The 20,511-nt window shown below is 38.4% G+C and overlaps 1 protein-coding gene across 3 annotated transcripts in view; it reads left to right on the plus strand.

Annotated features, from left to right (window-relative positions):
• TENM2 (teneurin transmembrane protein 2) overlaps positions 1–20,511 on the plus strand; it is a 698,113-nt gene that overhangs the window by 573,571 nt on the left and 104,031 nt on the right. For all 3 annotated transcript variants that reach the window (XM_037398907.1, XM_037398909.1, XM_037398910.1), the window contains exons 10-12: positions 1,923–2,128; positions 9,991–10,186; positions 13,016–13,117. In XM_037398907.1, coding sequence (XP_037254804.1) covers positions 1,923–2,128; positions 9,991–10,186; positions 13,016–13,117 — 504 coding nt within the window. The remainder of the gene's footprint in view (positions 1–1,922; positions 2,129–9,990; positions 10,187–13,015; positions 13,118–20,511) is intronic.

Genomic DNA, 20,511 nt, shown 5'->3' on the forward strand with positions numbered 1-20,511 from the left:
GCCTGCTTCCAAAGAAATAATTTACAGCATACTTTTTAAGAATGTTGAAAAAAAATCATCATTTATTACCATAACTTGGAATTGCGAGGTGAAGTAAGTGCAATGTTGTACTCAAAGGAGATAAAGGGGCCCTCAGTCTTATGCTGACTTCCCAGCTCTGCCAGTGATTCCAGTACAGCATTCAACAGGTAATTTCATGTGCTCTGTGCCTGGTTTTCCTGTCTATGTGGGAAGAACTAATTGAGATTCTAGTGAGATGGTGCCTGACTTCATTGAGGTAGGATCTTGGAGATCTTCTGTTGCAGCAGTCCATTAGAAATGAAATAATGTTGTTTTTATGAAACTTTACATGTTTGAATCTGATTGATACCTGTGTTCTTGGGCAGCTCTAATGGTGTGTTGCTTGACATTCTCAGCCATTTTTCCTTTCTTTGCAGCCTCTCTTTGCAGTTTCTTCTGCTTTCTTTTTTTCTTAGTGCTGTTATTGTAGACCTATTAACATAGAAAATGAAAAAAACAAACAAGTTGCCAGAAACTGTATAGCAGTTGGTATTCAGAGCATTCTTTTACCATTTCAAAACATTGCCAACATAATATCTGTTTCATTATGTACCAGTGTAAGTGCTGCTAACATAGATAATTTGGAATCTATAATTGAAACGATGCTATTGCAGCTCTCTCAATTAAAGACAGTCAAGACAGAAAAGCTGTTATGTACTTACCTGCTGGAATTATATGTCATTCTGTGTCATCCTGTTACATTCATACAGTTCTGGAATATATTTCAAAATAACTTGCCATTTATCGAAAACAGCATTACACCATGAAAAAAACATGAAGTAAACATTGTACTGTCAGGTTGTATCAGGTGTCAATACCATCCAGTTTGTATTAATAGTGATATTACTGATATCTTTAGATTTTTGTGATTGTTAACAGGTATTTTCTGTGGTTTTCTGGTCTTTACAATGTCTGTTGTAATAGTTTTTAAATTGATTTCTCACCATGTTGTTTGGGAACATGGAACACAAAATCAAACATTGCTACATACTGTAGCTTGAAAGCACTGCTGACTCTTCATGTATCACACTCCATGTTTAAAACACATGTAGCCTCAGAACCATCCTGTTCACCTGAGAACAGAAGGGATTTGCACCATGTTTGAAAGGTTGACTGGGGCCAGAGCACTCAACCAGAAAGGTCTTGTATCTTGTCTTCAATAATGCATGCTGAAGAACCATCATATGATGGATTCTACTAACCACAGCACGAGGGAGAAACACTTGTAGATAGTCCTTGCTTCAGGCAGAGAGAACTTAAAAGGTAGTGCACCGAGTTGTACTTTCTTTCGAGAAGAAGATCCATGTTAAGAATACAGAAACTGTCCTCTAAATCCTTTCCTGTGCATTTCATTTCTTCTGTCAACTCTCTGGTCTATGACCTGGAGTTTATTGGACTACTTTACCATATAAAAGAAAGGTAATAAAAATTTGCAGTCAGTTCATTTAGGTTGAAGCTACCTCTTCAGTTCACCTTTCTGATAATTTTTTTCTATCCCGGCTTGCATACAAGATGCAACTGAAAAGAGCACAGGGAGGTTCGTATGTACTTAATTGACTCTCTAGTGTTACTATATTTGATCAGTAAAGAGAAATCACAGAATTAAAGGGTTGGAGGGCTTAGAAGATTACAGATGCTCCACAGAAAAGAATTCACAGTTTTCCTACTTCAAATATAGGGGTCAAATCCTTATGTGTATTGATTGAAACAGCAGGCAGATTGCATCAGAATAAGGAAGGAAAGTTACAGTTTGATTTAAAAGGTGCCATTGCCACAGATGTTTATCTTGAATAATAATTTTTTAAAAAGCCTGTATTAAAAGCAGTTATCTTATTTGATTTATATTTGCTTTCATTTTATAGGACCATGGGTCACTAGGAATAGCAGCATAGATAGCGGAGAAACAGAAGTTGGCCGCAGGGTCACCCAGGAAGTCCCCCCTGGAGTTTTTTGGCGGTCTCAGATCCATATCAGCCAGCCACAGTTCCTGAAGTTCAACATATCCTTAGGGAAGGATGCTCTTTTTGGTGTTTATATAAGAAGAGGACTCCCACCATCACATGCCCAGGTACTTTATCAATGTATTTGTTAGCTTTAAATGTCAAAATGCAAAAGTTGAGAGCATCTGTGTTACATTCATGTTGGAGCTTACGGAGCTGAAGTTTAGGGATTCCTGGAAATTACTTAATTTGTGATGTTTGACTGAACACTCTGATATTAAATTTCTAGGTTATTACATATCTCAACAGTACATTGATAAAAGAAGTAATTGATGATGTTCTTGCCATTCAGGTTTTTAAGATAACTTGCAGCCTGGCATTCAAGGTTTTAAATTTGTGACAAAATCTTGGCACCCATTGTGATAAACCTATCCAATTATACACCAGTCAAAAATGATGAGTGGTGTTGGTCAAACTCACACTGTCAAAGCACTGTATGCAGCTGGATGTGTTAACGTATAATTTTCTATTGTCATAAAAAGTTTTAATCTCCACAGGCTGTTGGAATGGCATTGTTGGGGTATGCAGCAGACTTTGGCATCACTGCTACCCAGCCACATTAGAGAACACAATGCGATGGCCATGTGTTTGAGAGCTTTACATTTACTGGTTTTCCCCCAAGGATGGTATTTAGATATAATATCTGACTCAAACATGAGGCAAGTCTTGCAGGTGGGAAGCTTCAAAGATGAAAACACTACATTTTTACATCAACCCTGTAGTATGGAGCTAAGGGCTGTAGGTAAATATAGTTTTAAAGTTAGTGAGACAAAACTTAAGTATCTACTTCTGTGGTAGGTGTTTTAAATTCTTTGCTGTGAGAAGATACAGCTAAATTTTCTGTTACAGAGAGAAATTTTGTTATTATATTGAAAACTCATTAATGTGAATGAAAGGATTCCCATTTACTTAGATTAGAACTGTAATGAGAACCAATATATTTCAAGTTACACATACTAAAAGGAAAGAGTCTCCATTCATTACAGTGCAAAGGAAGCAGAAATAGCAACCAGTTTTTGGAAAGGACCCCTTCCTTCATGCCTTTTCTTGCTGCTAAGTACAGGTTCATCATTCTGAAATTACCACCTAATTAAAAATGCCTGATTTAGTATATGATTTCCAAAAAGGAAATGTAGGACTCCATGATCCTGTTTGGGAAGGCCTCATTCAACATTTCTAGATGCCTTGCCCTGATTTACAAAGAACTGTTACTACTATTTTTTCATTTGCCAAAGCAAACTGCAATTACAGAAATGGTTAAAATGCATGATGTAAGCTAAAAGCCCAGAGGCTTTAACATAATTGCATTGCTACATATTGCCATATAGAGAAAGGTGTTCATGCTGCCTGCAAGGAGATAACAACCCTAAGTGAACTGTGTCCCTGCGCATGCACCAACTCATGGTACAAACAGTGAACCAACTAATTTTCTGGGGAAAGCTACACCGTACATCAACTGAATTTTGAGTCTGCTTCCCAATGTGAGGCAAATTTATGGAACTATTCTGCATTGCCTCTTGTTCCTTGGTGTTTATTCTTGCCTTTAGTCTGAACCGAGAACCAAAATCTTTAAACAGAGTTGGGAGGAAAGAAGAGGTTTACATGGTTAATGGTCTCTCCTTCTAAGAATTTGTGATCAAGGAGCTTTGACTATCCAAACTCTATCAACTTATTGTAGTATGCTGTTTTAAAATGTTCTGTGAGTTATTGAATAGATATATCTGACTGATAAGAAATAAGATCAGCAGTCCCCAAGACAAGGAGGGGAGGGCAAGTAGTCAGTTTTCCATATAGCTAGAGGTCAGCACCTGAAGTTCTGTACAGACTAGATAAACTGGGGAAATCGTAGAGGGCTCTTGACTAATTTTCAGCCATTTCCAGATATCTCTGCAACACAGAAGTTATCCACAGAGAATATGTTTCAGGGTGGGAGGCTTTCTTAATAATGTTTTGATTTTGGCTGTAACACTTCAGTATGTTGTCTTGAGGGTGAAATTATGTCTATAGATCTTTAACTGTTGCAGTGATGTAATGGCATAATTCATTGACCACGTCTCGTATAAGTCAGAATTTTGGCGCTCACTTCCCTTATCATCCCACCATGAAAAAAACCCCACAAATTAGTTGAGGAAAGCAAACAAAAGTATAAATCATGAAGTGAAAATGATTTAGGGCAACCAAAGCTCCTACACAATCATCAAGGTTTTCTCTAAATGCAGGTTAATTATAATTGTCAGAGTAAGACATGATGGTGGTAGGCCTGTACCTTTTACAAGAAATCCAGTTGGATGTAACTGGTAATAAAAAATATTTTTTTTTTAATTCAAGCTGAACTCTAATTTCTATGGCACTGCGATCAAATGTATTTGTTCTAGGTTTCATTATGATGATCTCATCTGAGAAGGCCATGATCAGGCAAAATTTCTTTTCTTTCTTGCACTCTTATCTTCTGTTGATAAGATATAAGTTTTGTGACCTTTCTGTCAAATTAAATAATGAGAAATATCAACTGTTTCCTCCTGAGCTGGGTTCCTCCCCAGAGAACCTGTTTTCTAGTCTTTAAAGGAATCTATGCCAACCCACTTCCGTAACTGAAGTTAATGAAATCCACCAGTATATTCTGCAGAATTCTTTTTCCATATCCATGCAGGGTCCTGGTGCTTGTCAACAGGGTGGTACAGCAGATGATCGCTTGGCATTTTTGCCCAGCAATCAAAATTCAGCCAAGCTGCTACCAAGAGAAATAATTTTAGAAAAAGAAAGGCAAGCTGTTACAGACCTCAGTTAGTGAAAAGAAGCCTTGTTCTGACAAAAAGGAGCACAATGGTTTTGTAGTAATGAAAATAGTCTGAAGTTGACACCAGATAATATTTTAAAATTGAAATTTAAAATCCTTGTTTCTGCAGGTTAGGGACATGAGCTGTAAAGCAGTGAACAACTCCACTTGACAGTTCATCACTGATCAGTGCTGATATGTCAAGCCAAGTAAAATCCTTTGTGGGAGCAAGTCAATAATCAGCAAATTAGGTACATGATTAACCTGAGACAACAAGATGCAGTTCCTGTCTGAGAGCCCTGCTGAGATTTAACCTTCTCACTATTACTGTTTAGCAAATATTCCAAATGCTTGGTTTAGTCAGTCAAACTGATGTAGCTGTAATCTTGTCTAGAAGCAGCCTTGTGTGCCATGTGCATGGGGAACGGAGCTCTAGAGGAGAGGTAAAAACGCAGTTTTGAGTGGCAAGCAGACTACAAACAGGAGTGTGTTGCTTTCAAGCAAAATTCTTCCAGCCTCTGTAGTACTACATAGAAATAACGAAATGCACATTGTAGGCTTGAATGAGCAATAGAAAATTAGTAGAAGATAGTCGTATTAATAAAATTGATAATGTATAGAAAATGAACTGTAAATGTCAAATAATGCATGAAGTGACTTTACAGAGATTACAGCAATTATGATGTTACTACATGTTGGTAGAACATTCCAAATGACGCATGAAATAAGGTAACCTTATAGAAACATCACTGTGATGTGTGGAGAAGGCTGTACATGGAGTTGTAGTGTTTTCATTTCCAGCAGGGTTTTATACTTACAGATTTTTCATGTCAAAATTAAAACTGTTTATTAATGTCATTTAGAACAGTAAATGGCTTTATTTGAAACAACTGGGAAGCTTTGGTGTTACCTTGGTTTTAGGCAGTGCTCAAACACATTTAGGTGCTCTGACCACCTTAAAGTTACCTGATGGCAACTGTGCTGCATTGTACTAGTTGGGTTGTGTCACATTCAGATGCTGAAACAAAGCTGTTGGCTGTCACTGTGGGTATCAGATGTTTCATGGATGTCTTTTAATGAATAATTACCAACTTGATTTTATGAAGAACTAATTTTAAAGCACTTTGCAAACAAGTTTCCCTGACATATGTTTCTTGGCTGCTTAAGTCTTACAGGCTTTGGCATAAAGACGAATGCTAGCCACAATGCCAAACGTGGGTTTTCTTCCTGCCCCCTTCCATTTGAATATGTATCCATTATTAAGACAAGAGCTGTAAGAAATCTTTCTTTTCAATTCCTAATTTCAAACACTGTTAGGGATTTTGTGGAGGCATGCAAATAGTTTCAAATCCAAGAAAGAAACAAAGATCATGCAGGCTCTCTGCGTTCTCAGCCTTGACCCTGCGAGCTCTCCTTGCTTCACCGTGCTTTCACAACCAGTTCGCTTCCCGCATGCACCGCGCTCAGTCGCTCTGTGCTACATGGATGGCATTGTACAATGGAGTCACTACTGTATAGCTAAAGTTCCAAAACTGTTTTGCTGACTCTCCATGGTTGCTGGAAAAACAGTCCTTATTAGCCTATGAATAAAATGCATCAGAGGATAGAAAGCACTGAATGGAGAAATTATAAAAACAAATTGCCCAGAAATAACTTAGTATGAGATTTAGGTTTTTAAATAAAAGTATGCAGTAGGGTTTTGGTATGCTGTGTAGTAAAAATAAACAAACTCACTGAAAATGTGATTTTTGTAGTTTGTTTAGAGAAGCAGGCTGGCAAATCACTTGCTTATATGGAGCTTTAATCATAGTAAGTACTCCCCCCTGCAAAATTGAACTCTGAAGACGTAGTCATTTGGGATTTCTGGTGCATTTTGCTTCTGAGCAGTTTTTGCCATTTTTGTGTGACTTTTGGTATGAAGCCACAGAATGTAAAGGATCATAAGCAAAAGAGTCAGTGAAACTGCCAAATTACTTCAGATTTAGTTTGGTTTGACAGATGCATCCCCTAATTCATGTGATTTAGTTGTCTTTTCCTTAGCAGTTGTGTGTGTAAAAATTCCACAGTTGATTCTTAGTGATCATGAAAGTACTTTCATCCTTTTCCTAGATGGGTCTTCTAACCTATGTGTATCTGTCAATAAGAAGCTTTAAAGCAAGAGTGATATCTTCAGCACAACTTTATACATAAAATAATTAATCATCCAAATGCGGTAAATCAGAAAATCAACAGGGCCACAAGAAGCAAAATGATGATTCAGCCAATCATGTGAAGAAATCTCTGGTTACAAATTCACAGTGATGTCTTGGTGACCCTTCAGGCAGGGTTTTTAGATTTTGGGGTATATGTACATAGTACTTGCTGACACATGAAGATCTGTACACCCAGGGAACCACCACCAGCAGGTACATTATCTTCTTTTTTCAAAGATATTGAATTCAAAGAGGGATAAAAATGTATTGTTATATTCTGTATCAGTTTGCACCAGTACTTCACCATTCATAAAGTTAATCAGGTTTAGTCATTTTCTTTTGCCTGACCGGGAAATACTTCTTCATAGTTTGATTAAAGAGGGGCAATACCGATCTTAACTTTACCAAAGTTAAAATTGTAGACTTATGGGGAGTCATGCCAAGGGACCTGTTCTCACTAGGTCACAGCCCGTCATTGTGAAAAAAGATTCTGCAGCTAAAACTACTTCAAGCAGTTTCAGCCTGAATACTCTTCCCCTTCGATCTTGCCAACTGCTGAGCCTTCTCTACTATATGAGGTAGAATCAGCATCAAACAGAGGGGAGGCAGAGGAACCTGCCAGCACAAGCAGAGATGAACAGCATGTTGCCAGTGAGAAATGTCAGCTTTTATTGCTACTTCCTTAGTTGACCCTTTGTGAACGATTGTTCTGAAGAGCAAGATTTCTTTTCCCAAGATGTTGCCCAAGTAATAACATTTCCCAAGGAGGTGATGAGTCTGTCCTTAACCTCTGACTGTTAGACGATAGGTTTTACCAGTGTTTCCAAATGTCATTGATTTAAAAGATAGATATATGTGTGTTTGGCACCTCTGATGCTCTGAAAGTTACTGGCATGCCAGAATTCTCCAAATCTCTGTCATGCATTGGCTTAAATGTACTAATTTACCTGATTTACCTTCTCTGCAAAAATCCTGTGTGACAAAAAAGATCAAGCAGGTGGCAATCTGATACTAAGTTTGGTGAAACTTTTTTATTCCACTTCTACTCTTCTGCACAATTAAAGGCATAGGAAAGTGGATAATGCACTTATGGTGACAGTAACTTCCAACATTAGTAGACCTGGGCTCAGATTCCTACCCTGCCCTGGATTTCCTTTGTGGCTGCATATTGGTGTCAGTTCCCCGAGTTTAACAGGAAGGTAATAGTACTTCCATACTTTTCCCTTTGTTGTAAGGCAAAGTGTATCGAGAAGTCTATATTGCTCATATATAACTGTTACAAAATTTCAAATAGAAAGGCAAGCTTTTATACGCCAGTTTTAGATAGTTGTGTAGCACGGCACTAAAGTGTTAAATCAGTTCCTCTCTCTGTCTTTTCAACTAGAAGGGAGAATCTTCATTATTTTGTCGCATATTTGGTATTATTTCCTAAAACTCGCTGTTGATGAGTGGAATACAGTATACAAGACAGCCCTCTGTGGATGTTAAGTCTGTCTAGGATGCAAGATTACAGTTTTCTATTTAAACTGAAAGCAAGTGAAGGTGTATGTTTTCTCATAGCTGTCTCAAGCACAGGCTGTATGTGCTAGAGATAACGTAGGAAAATGCAATGAAACTACTAGCAAGCAAGCACATACTATTACTGTGTATTATTGAACACATACATCTTTCTTTAGACATGTCTATCTATCTCTATCTACTCCTACATAGATAAATGTGTCTAAAAGAAGATGTGTTTTCATAGGGGACTTGTTATACAACTATCAAAAGATTAGATATATTGTTTTTGTTGTTTCTTAAGGGCTTCCCTTAGATAGGGACTATGAGAGCTAGTAAGTTGAGCATAGCATCAGCTTGAAACCTCCAGAATCACAGACATTAAAAGGCAGAAAAAAGCTTATTAAGACAGCTAGTCTGGCTGCTTTGTTATGCAGAGTTATTCCCTGTTGTAGATTAACCAATATTTCTTCCAGTCCTGTTTAATTGTGTGATCCAGTGGCATCTCCACTGGGAGGCTATTTACTGAGCTTAATAGATGGGAAACTTATCTGACATTCATCTTAAATTTCTTTCCTTCTTTTTTTAGTTTCATGCCATTAATGGGGCCATCCCTCTTATACTCTAAATAATCACTTGCTCTGTTTGATCCCTTTTCCAAAGATTAATGTAATGTTCTACCTTACTTGGAAACCATCCAACCAGAAATTCTCAGTTTTCCTTAATATAAGTTCAATTCCTTCTTGATTTGTGTTATTCCTTTCCATGCTCCCTCTGGTTTTTGTATCCTACTTCCCCCTGATTCTCCCACATACAAACTCAGGTAAGCAACTCTTACTCTGTAATGTAAAACTTGTACAGGGTATTTTTATCAGGTGCTGAGTTACCTAACATTAGGCAAACACATTTCCCGTTTGTGCTGTTTATGTTTGTTTTTATGTTCTAGAGGCTTCCATTCAATTATACGCCTGAAGCTACATCTGAGACTTCTGTTCCTCTTGCAGCTAGAATGTATTGTTGGCGATTGCTTAGAAGAGGGGGTGTGTCTCATAGGTTGAAGGTTTCCAGCTTTGAAAGCCGTGTAGGAACATAAATTTGATGGGTCAAGTCACTGATTTCAACTTCTTTCTCAGAACCCAGCCTGCCAAGAAATACCATGCGTACATTTTTGATCCCCTATGCAGAGCAAAGATGCATAATTCTGTGTCACTGTTTGAGAAGGGATAAGACTGATAGAAGATCTGTATGTTCCATGGTCAGCTAGAAAATGTTAGTTTCACATTGACATATCTTCCAGGAATATAATTTTATGACAAGGTAGAAGAGAAAATATACTGTCAGATTTTGAGCTGAAATACCATTCTGTATTCAGGTCTGTTTGTTTGGGGGTTTGTTTGTTTGTGTTCTTTTTTTTTTTTCTTTTCTTTTTTTTTTTTTTCTTCCCTTTTTTTTTTCCACCCTGCAGTATGATTTCATGGAACGCTTGGATGGGAAAGAGAAATGGAGTGTGGTGGAATCCCCACGGGAACGTCGAAGTATTCAGACCCTTGTTCAGAATGAGGCTGTGTTTGTTCAGTACTTGGATGTGGGTTTGTGGCACCTGGCATTTTACAATGACGGCAAGGACAAAGAAGTGGTCTCTTTCAGTACAGTTATTTTGGGTAGGTATCTCGTTAAGCTGTGCATTTTTCCTCCTTGTTTATACCTTTGCTTACTTAAAGTCATAATACTTTCTTACAGCCTTCAGTATTCAGCCTCTTTGTCCTTGTGGTGTTGTGCATTTTTTTTCTCCATGATACTCTGTCAAAAAATCTTTAATGGGGTGCTGATTTTCATTTCTCATTGCTCTTTTTAAGATTTTGGCATTCTCATAGATCTTGAGTTTAGTTCTGGAGAACAGGAGTCAGATGAGTTCAGTCTGGGTGGAAGCATTCCCCAGTTAATGTTCCTCTCCTTTATGTTTTGTCGGTTTTATACTTATTTGCTTCCCTGGAGAATCTTCTTTACACCTAGGTGGTATAGTATCCAACAACAGGAGAGCTGTTTAATCTCAGTAGAAAGACAGCACAAGAAACTGACACCTGCAAATGAGGTTATTGTTTGCAGTCACCCCAGAGATTAATTGAGTCAATTAATTAGCCATATGCTGTTTTACAGCTTACTACCCGCCTAATAGTGGGTCATCTCCTCAACATGGTAGTATCAAGAGCAGAAGAACATCTAGCCTCTGATCTGAGAAACCTGCAGTTCTGTTAGAAGAATAAGGTTACATTTAGTTGAAAATCAAACTGAGTCTAAATTCTCCAACCTTTATTGGAAGATTTGATGAACTTGAAGCATTTAATGAACTTTGCTAAATATCTTGTCACAGTGGCATAAAAAAAAATCTGAGGTAGGCTATGTGGTATTCTGTCCTGACTGGTGAAGTGTTAAATGGCACTATATTGTATAAGTCTGTAGTTCCTTTTAGTTTAGGGAAATAGAAACTGCAAAAAAGTCCAAATGAGTTTTTAAGCTTGATGCAAAATAGGTGAAGATCTTTTCTGGTCTTGCCTGATTGATGATATGAAGCTTAATTTTTTCCTCTTACACTAGTATAAAATTAAGTTAGTTGGCTTAAGTCCCAAGGGTATAGGATAGGAAATACTGTGTCATTAAGTATAAATGTAATTGTTTCTGTTAACCTCAATCAAAATAAAAAAAAAATATTTTTCTTCCATATGTTATATGTGGGTTTGTAAGAGTTACGAGGTGCTATGCTTATTGATATATATATATTTGCACATAGAAGGCTTTTTCTGCTTCTCCAAAAACAAGAACGTTTGTGTTTATACCTTGTTATGCCCCTGTTGTGCTTAGAAAACCTTCAGGTATGATAAGCTGTCCTTAAAAGAGTTGCCTGGTCTAGGCTACAGATTTCAAGAGCATCAAAGGTCTAATAGTCAGGTAGCCTACTTGATAGCGCAATAATAGTAATTGGACTGAAATGTAGAGAAAAGTATAGTGTTTTATCCAGTTCAGAGGTTCTTCTGCACACACCTAGTATCAGCTGTTTCATAATCAAAGGATCTGAGATAGGTGCAAGTTTCTCTGATGTGGAAGAGGAGAAAGAATAAGAGAAATGATGCTAACTCCCAGACAATATTAAATTTACCATGAATTTGAATACATAGAAAATGCTTTTGTGTGCCATGAAGCAAAATAATGAATAAATCTATAGACAAGCTTCTTCATGAGTCAAATTGATATCTTTGAGCATTACATTTCAATTTTTCCTTTCATTGTTTACATGAATCATTTCAAGAGGCCCAGCTAATGACATCTCTTTGAATATTTGCTTTTGAGTTTTTTTAGTGCCCTGCAACTGTGAAATTAGATTTAAAGTTTTGCGTGAATCTTTTTCCTCTTTTCCATTTAATTTGACAGAAAAATATTTTGTACAGTTGCGCTACTTCCAAATCCAAAATTCATTTTCTGTGTTGTACAGCTGCTGTTTGTTTGGTGTCTGGGACTGACAGAGCCATTTAGTTCAGGGCCACAGGTCCCACAACAATAGGGAGTAATAGTGAAGAGTAGCAACATTCTGATTAGATTTTTGTTCCAATAATTCAGTGTTGAAAATATGTTTCACTGAAATCCAACAGCTTTCAAATGAAAGCGATTTTAAGAATTAATTTCAAAATTGGGATTTTATTTCTAGGTTGTTATTATGCAAATTAGTGTATATATTATACAAATAGTAACAGATATTGTGGAAGATAAGTATTTTGGTACAGCTGAAATCATCAGGCTGGTGTGCTTACTCTTCTCAGATTATTGAAGTCATCGACACTTCAGTCAGTCACTTAAACTCTTGTGTTAAACCTTGTCCTCTGTTTTTACAAACCTCTTCTTCATCCCTTTGTGTAGCTACTTGCACCTCTTTCATTTCTGGGTGGGTTTTTTTTAGGCTAAAGAATATTTGGTAGAGCAAAAAGCTCCTCTGTCATGTTCAGCAGATATTTCTGTCTGCTCAATTAATGAGGCTTTAAATGTCTTTAGAAGGAAAAGATACACTCCTTGGGATAATCAGTTTCACATGGAAGAGTGCTTGTGCACGATCAAAGTCTTACTGCAAAAAAGGGAGACTGTTGATTTTCCTGAGGAAGCATTATGTTTGCTCCGTTACACGAATACAGACATAGCTGTAGGGATCTTAAGAGGCCGTCCTCTCTGCCTGTGGAACAGGGGACTTGAGCAGTATCAGAAGACTTTGAGTTCTGATGGTGCCCACAGGTAGCCGTGCTTTAGTATTGTCGCTAGATCTCTACACTTACTCATGCTGCTGTAAAACTTGGTACCTTTCTGCTTCACCTGAACTTTGTGGGGTTAATATTATTAGGGATTGTTCTTCTGAGCCTTGAAGACAAAATAAACTGAGGAAACATTAAGCAAAGGATTTGTAGCCTAAATAGGAACCATCTAATGTGCCTGTGATGCTTGTATTTCAGATTCAGTGCAAGACTGCCCACGTCATTGTCATGGGAATGGCGAGTGTGTATCAGGTGTCTGCCACTGTTTTCCAGGATTTCATGGAGCAGATTGTGCTAAAGGTATCATTTTCCCTATGTTTACAAATAACCACAGTGTGTGTTTGTGATGTATGGATCTACAGTGCCTGCTAGTTAGCATGGGTCCAACCTGGATTCAAATAGATCAATATGGAGTTTTTTCTTAGATCAGGTGGAAGTATTATTATGTTGCTGATGAGCTTCCATAACTACAACTTTTTTATTGTCCAAAGTAGTATGCAGAAATGGCAGAAAATATTTATTTTCTCTAGAAGTGGATGAATTATCAATGCTTTCTGATAATCATTAACTGGTCTGCAACAGAATACTGTTTATCTCATCGATAGCACGTAATGTATATTCTGGCTTGACTGAGCCTTATTTCTAGTACATAGCATCTTTCTTGCATATACAATTGCTCTTTGACCAAAGGAAGTTCACCTTTCTTAGGAAAGTAAGTAGGACTTGATAAAGTCTTAAAATAAACCTTTCCTTCAATGTTAATTGTAAATTTTAACAACCAAAACTGGGAGATGCATGATTATCAAGGATTAAGCAGATATCTAAAAGACAGCTTTGGATTGGCAGTATGTGTTTACTAAGTTTTTCTGAGAGTTTGGGATTGCTGCCACAAGGGAAAGGTTCATAAAGGAGGAGCTTTTTAGTTTATACAGCGAGTAGCACATATGTTGTCTAAGGTCAGTGACTTGGTTTTATTCCCTGCTGTTCCTGAGCACAGTCATAACGTTTCAGTTTGCTTCCTTCTCAGTTTGTGTGATTTAGGCACACTATCAATGTCATATGCTTAAAATTGTTTTCCATAGGGATAGGGTTATTAGTGTTCAAAGGGGGAAAGCCTGGTGTTTGAAACCTTTTTGAAATGCCTTGAAGGGCCTTAGAAATGTGCTCATTTCTTCTTTGACTCCTGATCCAGTCCCGAGGACAGTTTGTTATGCCCCACCTCTTTCACTGGTGTAACAGGGTGGCATCCAGCATACCTCCGTGTGTCTATGAAGTGCTCCGTGTACTGGAGTGAGTAATTTCCATTCTGTGTCTCCTTAAGGTGCCCCAGTACCAACAAAAAGCCAACCCCAAGCAAACAAACAAAAATGCCAAAACAAACAAACAAACAAACAAACAAAAAAAAAAACCAAAAAAAAACAAAACCGAGCCCCCAAGGGTCTTGGAAAGCTACTGATGTTATTTCAGTGCTAGCCCTACTCATTTTAAAGACTGCTTCAAATACAGCATGCATGTTGTTTCATTACCTGAGAAATTAAGACACTTGGCAAATATATAGAGGAGATATCTGTATATTACAAAGCAAATGGTGTGATATTGTGTACCATAAATGCACACTGACAGTTATATGCATTTCTGTGGTGTTAACATGTGAAAGCATGCATGCAGTGACTATGTGCTTCACTGCCACCCTTCACACATACATGGCCATTAAATCAATTCATTTACATTTTGAGTTGTGGAGCAATCCTGCATTGTGTACTGAACCTCTCTGTGACACTGTATTCTATGTTAATGCTAGAAAATACTTCGTTCAGGCTATGTCAGATAAATAGCTTTTTTTATAGGGTACTTGTCAAACTGTGTCTGTCAGGCTTCTCCTACTGCTCAGTACATTCCCTCCGCTTCCTGCCTTGTCCTTTCTGTGTTGTCTCTTTCCCCTCAAAAGCAGAAATGGTTTCTTGGAAGCTTCTTTCAACTCTTTTACTGTTTTCTTGTCAGATGTCATGGTATTTCTAAAGAACAAAGAAGCTTGAAAAACTCCATAAAATGACAAAACGGGTGTATTGACAGAATTCTTGTGTTTCTTTGCAAGCACATAGCTGCACATCTTTATAATATCAGACATAGCCAGAAGTGCACGTCTCAGTTAAGGTGTAAAGGCTGTATGCCTCACCCATTTCACAGGTACTGTCATGCCTGTTCTCATGACCACAGATTCTTCTGCTTACTTGAATGCTGATTATATGTGAGAGCAGTTTCAGAAGACAGAAATCAATATTGGGATTGTGTGCATGGTAAAAGAAAGTAAAATGAGATAGAGAATTAAAGCTTTTCCAGCATATTATATGTATAGACACACATTTAATACACATTTACGGTAATGTTAAATTTATATTTAAGTTGTCACAAGTGTGGAAGGATAATGATTTTCTTTCCATCTGATTTTTTTATTATTTCCCTAGCAACACATCTTTCAGTGTCTCAGTTCTCCACTGTAAAATAATTCGAGGCAAGACTCAAGTAGAGAAATGTGGAGAAAATGTGAACAGGCTCTTCAGATGACTTTTAGAATTTGATTCATGCAATAACACAGCAGTCTAAGAGCATCAAATTTGTTGAAACCCAAGTTTGATTCATATGTAGCATGGTCCTGTATACCAGTGATGACCCTGTTAAAAGGCTGATCTTAAGGGTATCAGAGGCAACAAATCTTTAGAGGAGTCATCTGCAAACTATTTGCAGGCAGTGCTCAGGTACCCCATCTGTTTACTCCATTCATGTAGTTCTAAAAGATAAAAATTAAGGAGATCTATGAGAGACAGCACAGGTTTGGCTTCAGATCCATTAGCTCCAGAAAAATACCATGAAGATTATTACAAAGAGATAAACTTTTGGCCCAACCCACAGGATGAAATACAATTTTGTACCCTGAAGTGGAGAAAATTTCACCCTCCCAAACACTGTTACCAAATACTGGGAGGGGTTATTTCTCACTCTTAATCTGTGGAAATAACTTATTCTCAGGTAGTTAGTATCAACAGATTTACTCCATCCTTGCTCAGGCAAGATTCCCTTTGAAATCATTTGCAGTTTAGCGTAATTCAGAATTCCATCTAACACACAAAAAATGTAATGATACATTTAACCTCATGTGGATAAAACATGGCATATAAAGAAAAAGAAAGTCTGATAATCAAAAGGTAATTCAGTGGGTGGAGTTGTATCCTGTCAAAGGAAATATGTATAGTTAAAGCCAGTGGAAGATTTGCTGTAAATTGAACTTCACTGTGAATAACCTCCTGTCTACAATTGTCTGTAGGAGTTATTGATGCTGTGGCCAAGGATCAATTAAAGAATCAGACATGCAGTTATTATGTTATTTTGGTGTGTTGTCACTTTTTTTATATTCATCTCTATTTTTCTGTAATCTCTATGACATAACCACCCAAGTATATCAAGATGTCCTTCTTATTTAGTGTTCCTACTGTTAATGTCTGATAATAGTTTGGTCCTTCAAATGCCAAGTTCTGTGGTAAATCTGCAAGCAGGCATCCTTTGTCATGTCCTGCTTTTCACCATTTGTAGAGTTCAGTGTTACAATAAGTTGGGTTCCTAGACGTGACTCAGAGTTGGCTATAATTTCATTTCTTCTCATAATATATTTGAAGGGCATGCAACTCTTCCACTTCTTTAACAAAAATACTTCCAAAGACACTGTCATACAGTTTTGCAAATGTTCTCAGGGCCTCCTTAAATTTTGCATTTTAAAATACTAGGATTTGCATCACAAGCATATTTAGTTAATCTGAAAAGGTGAAACAATGTACCATCACATGGGATTTCTACACTGACACGATGAGCATAGCCTGTTAAGAGATGGTGTCCAATTTGTAAAAGGAAAATTGAGTCAAGTAGCTCATGTCAGCTGCCATGAAGTTGCCATTTAGCAGAAACTTTCAGTTGATTATGCAATGTAATAAGAAACATGTTTAATATTTTAATCTAAATTGATTGAAGGCTTTTGGATTTTTTAAACCAGATTTGTACCATGTTTGATCAGTTGACTTTTTAATCTGATTTTAAGAACTCTAATGTTTCAGATTTATGTTATTCGCAGTTTCTTTTCCTGTGTGGGTTTTTCATTATTTTATTTTCATTCTGTTTGTTTTTGGCTTACTGGCAAAGGACGGCGCCACTTTAATAAGTATAAAAAGAAGGGTAGGTTTTTTTAAAATTTCTTTTTTATTTCTTTTGTGACATCTATTTAGTTTGAAATAGTTACTAAGCTGTAAAGTGTAGTCTATCTCTTTTTAAATTTATTCCAATAGATTTGCTGTTTCTGATGATTGACCACACCACAATAAGAATTCTACCACTGCCATTTTCTTTGTTATGTGCCTACTGTTAATCTCTGTATAAAAATGTAAAAAACTGTCAATTCATTAGGTAAGTAAGGTATAATTTCTAGAAGTAGCAGCTCTTGCTTTTTCTCAGTTGTTATTCAAATTTCAGTTGTTTGGGACTCTTCTTCCTCTGAGGTTATTCAGAGGCTTATTGCTTGGGCAATAGTGCATAAAGTAATGGTGTTTTGTCCAGTGAATACTCTGCTTGCCACTATTCTCTTAGTGCCATGTCCAGAATGCTCCCAGGGGCTTAAGATATTTTGGGACATATTGCAGTGGGGAAAATGTGGATTTTGGAGTGCATCTTGCTGAATAATTCAGTACTTGGTTCATTGCTGTAGGGCACGTGGCCCACATGAATGAATGATGTATGTGAGTTAGTATTTCCTCACTATGTAAGGAAAACAGTATTTGCTTTCATAAACTGGCTAGAAATTTTAGAAACTGAAAATAGTGCAGGCACACAGAAGCTCACTGGACTTCAAAGGGAAGGGTGAGAGATGGTGCTGAATAGCCGTTCTCCTTTGCCTGTCCTGCACATGTTGGGAGCCTGACAGAAAAGGTTGGGCCTGTGGTGAGGCAGCACTTTGGGACTTTTGTGGCACAATCAAACTGGTGAATATGTGTCTTGCACTATTCAAGTGACTCACTGAAAATTTATGCAATGACAGATTATAGATCAGACAAGTGAAGTGGGTTAGATCAGACATGATGGTACCCAAAGCAGATTGGTTTGGCAGAGAAAAGAGCAGGAGAGGAACAATTGTATGGGAAATATGTGACGTTTATGTCATTATGAAGAGATTGTCGTGAGTAATAGTATTTGTTAAAACTGATCTATTGTGGTTAGTGCTTTACAAGCAAAAAGAATACATAAAACCAGTGCCTACTCCAGGAATTTACCATGTTAGTGCAAACTGAAAGGGAATGAATGGGAACCAATTGATAGATGTGGAGATAAAAGGAAAAAATGGGATAGGCTGTGTTATAGACACACTAGCAGTGTGACTGGGTAACACTGTGGTAAAAGGCAGTTTTAAAGAGGGATAATGGGGCAGATGGATAACATCATGTGGATAATGGAGGGCAAATGGGCCCTCAGAAGGAGACAGAGCATAGGGAAGAGCTCAGAAAAGCCTTTTTAAATTTGACTTACAAAAGTATTGTAAATCACAGAGAGGTTGAAGTCGGAATTCTAGCAGCAAGCAGTCTGGGGTGAAGCAGGTCTGTAAATGAAGTTGGAGCATGAAGTTCATGTTCCATGTGATAAGAGGAAAGTACCTGAAACAGAACTGGGAAAGAAGAGCCACATAGCTGAAGGTTAGATTAACTGATTAAGAACATGATTTTTGCAGCACTGTTGCACACAGACATCACTGCAGAAGACTGAATTTATCAACAGTGGAGAAAAAGGTGTTGATTTAATGTAGATTTTATTTGCTGAAAGCTAGGGCAAGAATTCTGACAGAGAAATGCAATGCAGAATGAATCTGTAAGACTTTGTCAAAGCCTTAATGTGAGGCAAGGAAACAGATGAGTCAAAAAAACATCCAGATTATGAAGCTTAATGACAGGTAGAAGGATGGTATTGCCCGCTGTATTAGAAAGCAAGAATGCAGGGGAGGGCAGAGAAGCAGTGGGTTTGAGAGAAATTAGAGAAATAACAAGTTTATTAGCAAGCTTTTTATGTGCTCATAATCATAGCATCTCTTATCACTTACACAGTGCTCATTAAAAAAAAAAAAAAAAAAAAAAAAGGAAAGAAAAAGAAGGGTGTTCTTTTCTTTGGAAATACCGCACTCATGACTTGTCACCCACACACATCTCATATCCTTTCTTGCAGTTGACAAAAAATCAGCATGTTCAGCTTCTCTCTTAGTATCTCTTTCAGGGTGGGTTTGTTTTTGGGTTTTGTGTGTTTATGTGTGTATGTGTGTCAACTTACGTATGTGTTGCAGCAGCAGCACAGCCCTGGCTTGTCACTCAAATCTTCCCTCACAGTGGGTGGAAGCATCATTTTTGATACTTGAACAGACAAGGCTGTCTTTGGCAATGCTCCTCTCCAGCAGTTCCCACCTCTCTGACTCAGTACCTTAAAATGCCTTTCTTATAAATTTTCTTCTTGTTTTCCCAGTCTCATATTTTATTAGCAGATATTTTTCATTCCTGGAAAACTGATCATGTCCTCTCTTGCCTTCAAGTGAGTTCTGTGTACAGGGCAGTGCTTGCCTGTCTGCACTCAGTTTTCAGAGTTTCATGGAACTGCAGTATGCTCTGGAAAGGGTTTTGTGCCATCAGCTCTGCCTAAAGTAATTACTGAATAAATAAATGGACATGTAACCTATTTTTACAATGATTGACAGTCATTGCTGTCTATCAGCTGCTACCTTGCCTGCATGAAGTGAGATCCCACAATCAGAGAATCATTTAGGCTGGAAAAGACCTTTAAGATCATTGAGTCCAACCGTCAACCCAGCACTGCCAAGGCCACCACTAACCCATGTCCTTAAGCGCCATGTCTACACATCTTTTAAACCAGGGATGGTGACTCAACCACCTCCCTGGCAGCCTGTTCCAATGCTTGAACACCCTTTCCGTGAAGAAATTTTTCCTAATCTCCAATCTAAACCTCCCCTGGTGCAACTTGAGGCCGTTTCCTCTTGTCCTGTCACTTGTTACCTGGAGAAGAGACCGACCCCCCTGCCTACAGCCCCTGTCAGGCAGCTGTGGGGAGCGATAAGGTCCCCCCGGAGCTTTCTCCAGACTAAACCCCCCAGTTCCCCCCGCCGCCCCTCCCAGCACTTGTGCCCCAGCCCCTGCCCCAGCCCCGTGCCCGGCTCTGGACACGCTCCAGCCCCTCCATGTCCCTCTGGCCGTGAGGGGCCCAAACCCGAACCCAGGGTTCGAGGGGCGGCCTCACCAGTGCCGAGCACAAGGGGACGGGCACTGCCCTGGCCCTGTTGGCCACGCTGTCCCGGCTACGAGCCAGGGTGCTGCTGGCCTCCTTGGCCACCCGGGCACGCTGCTGGCTCATGCCCAGCTGGCCACCAGCCCCCCCCAGCCCTGACCCTTTTCCACTGGGCAGATAGTAGCTTTGATCCAGTGTCAGGTAGACAAGTAGAGCCACCATAAAATCCACCACTCTTAAATCTTTCTAATTAGCAATTTAAACAGGAGCCAAGAGCAGAAGAGGTGACTGGCTGAATTCTTTCTGTTTGTTAGTGATCAGGGCTCCAAAAGGGGCTCAAGGCACACAGTCAGTACTGCGGCAAGGAGTGTGATGGGAAC

Source organism: Falco rusticolus, chromosome 8 (assembly GCF_015220075.1).
Source record: "Falco rusticolus isolate bFalRus1 chromosome 8, bFalRus1.pri, whole genome shotgun sequence".
Lineage (NCBI taxonomy): Eukaryota > Metazoa > Chordata > Aves > Falconiformes > Falconidae > Falco > Falco rusticolus.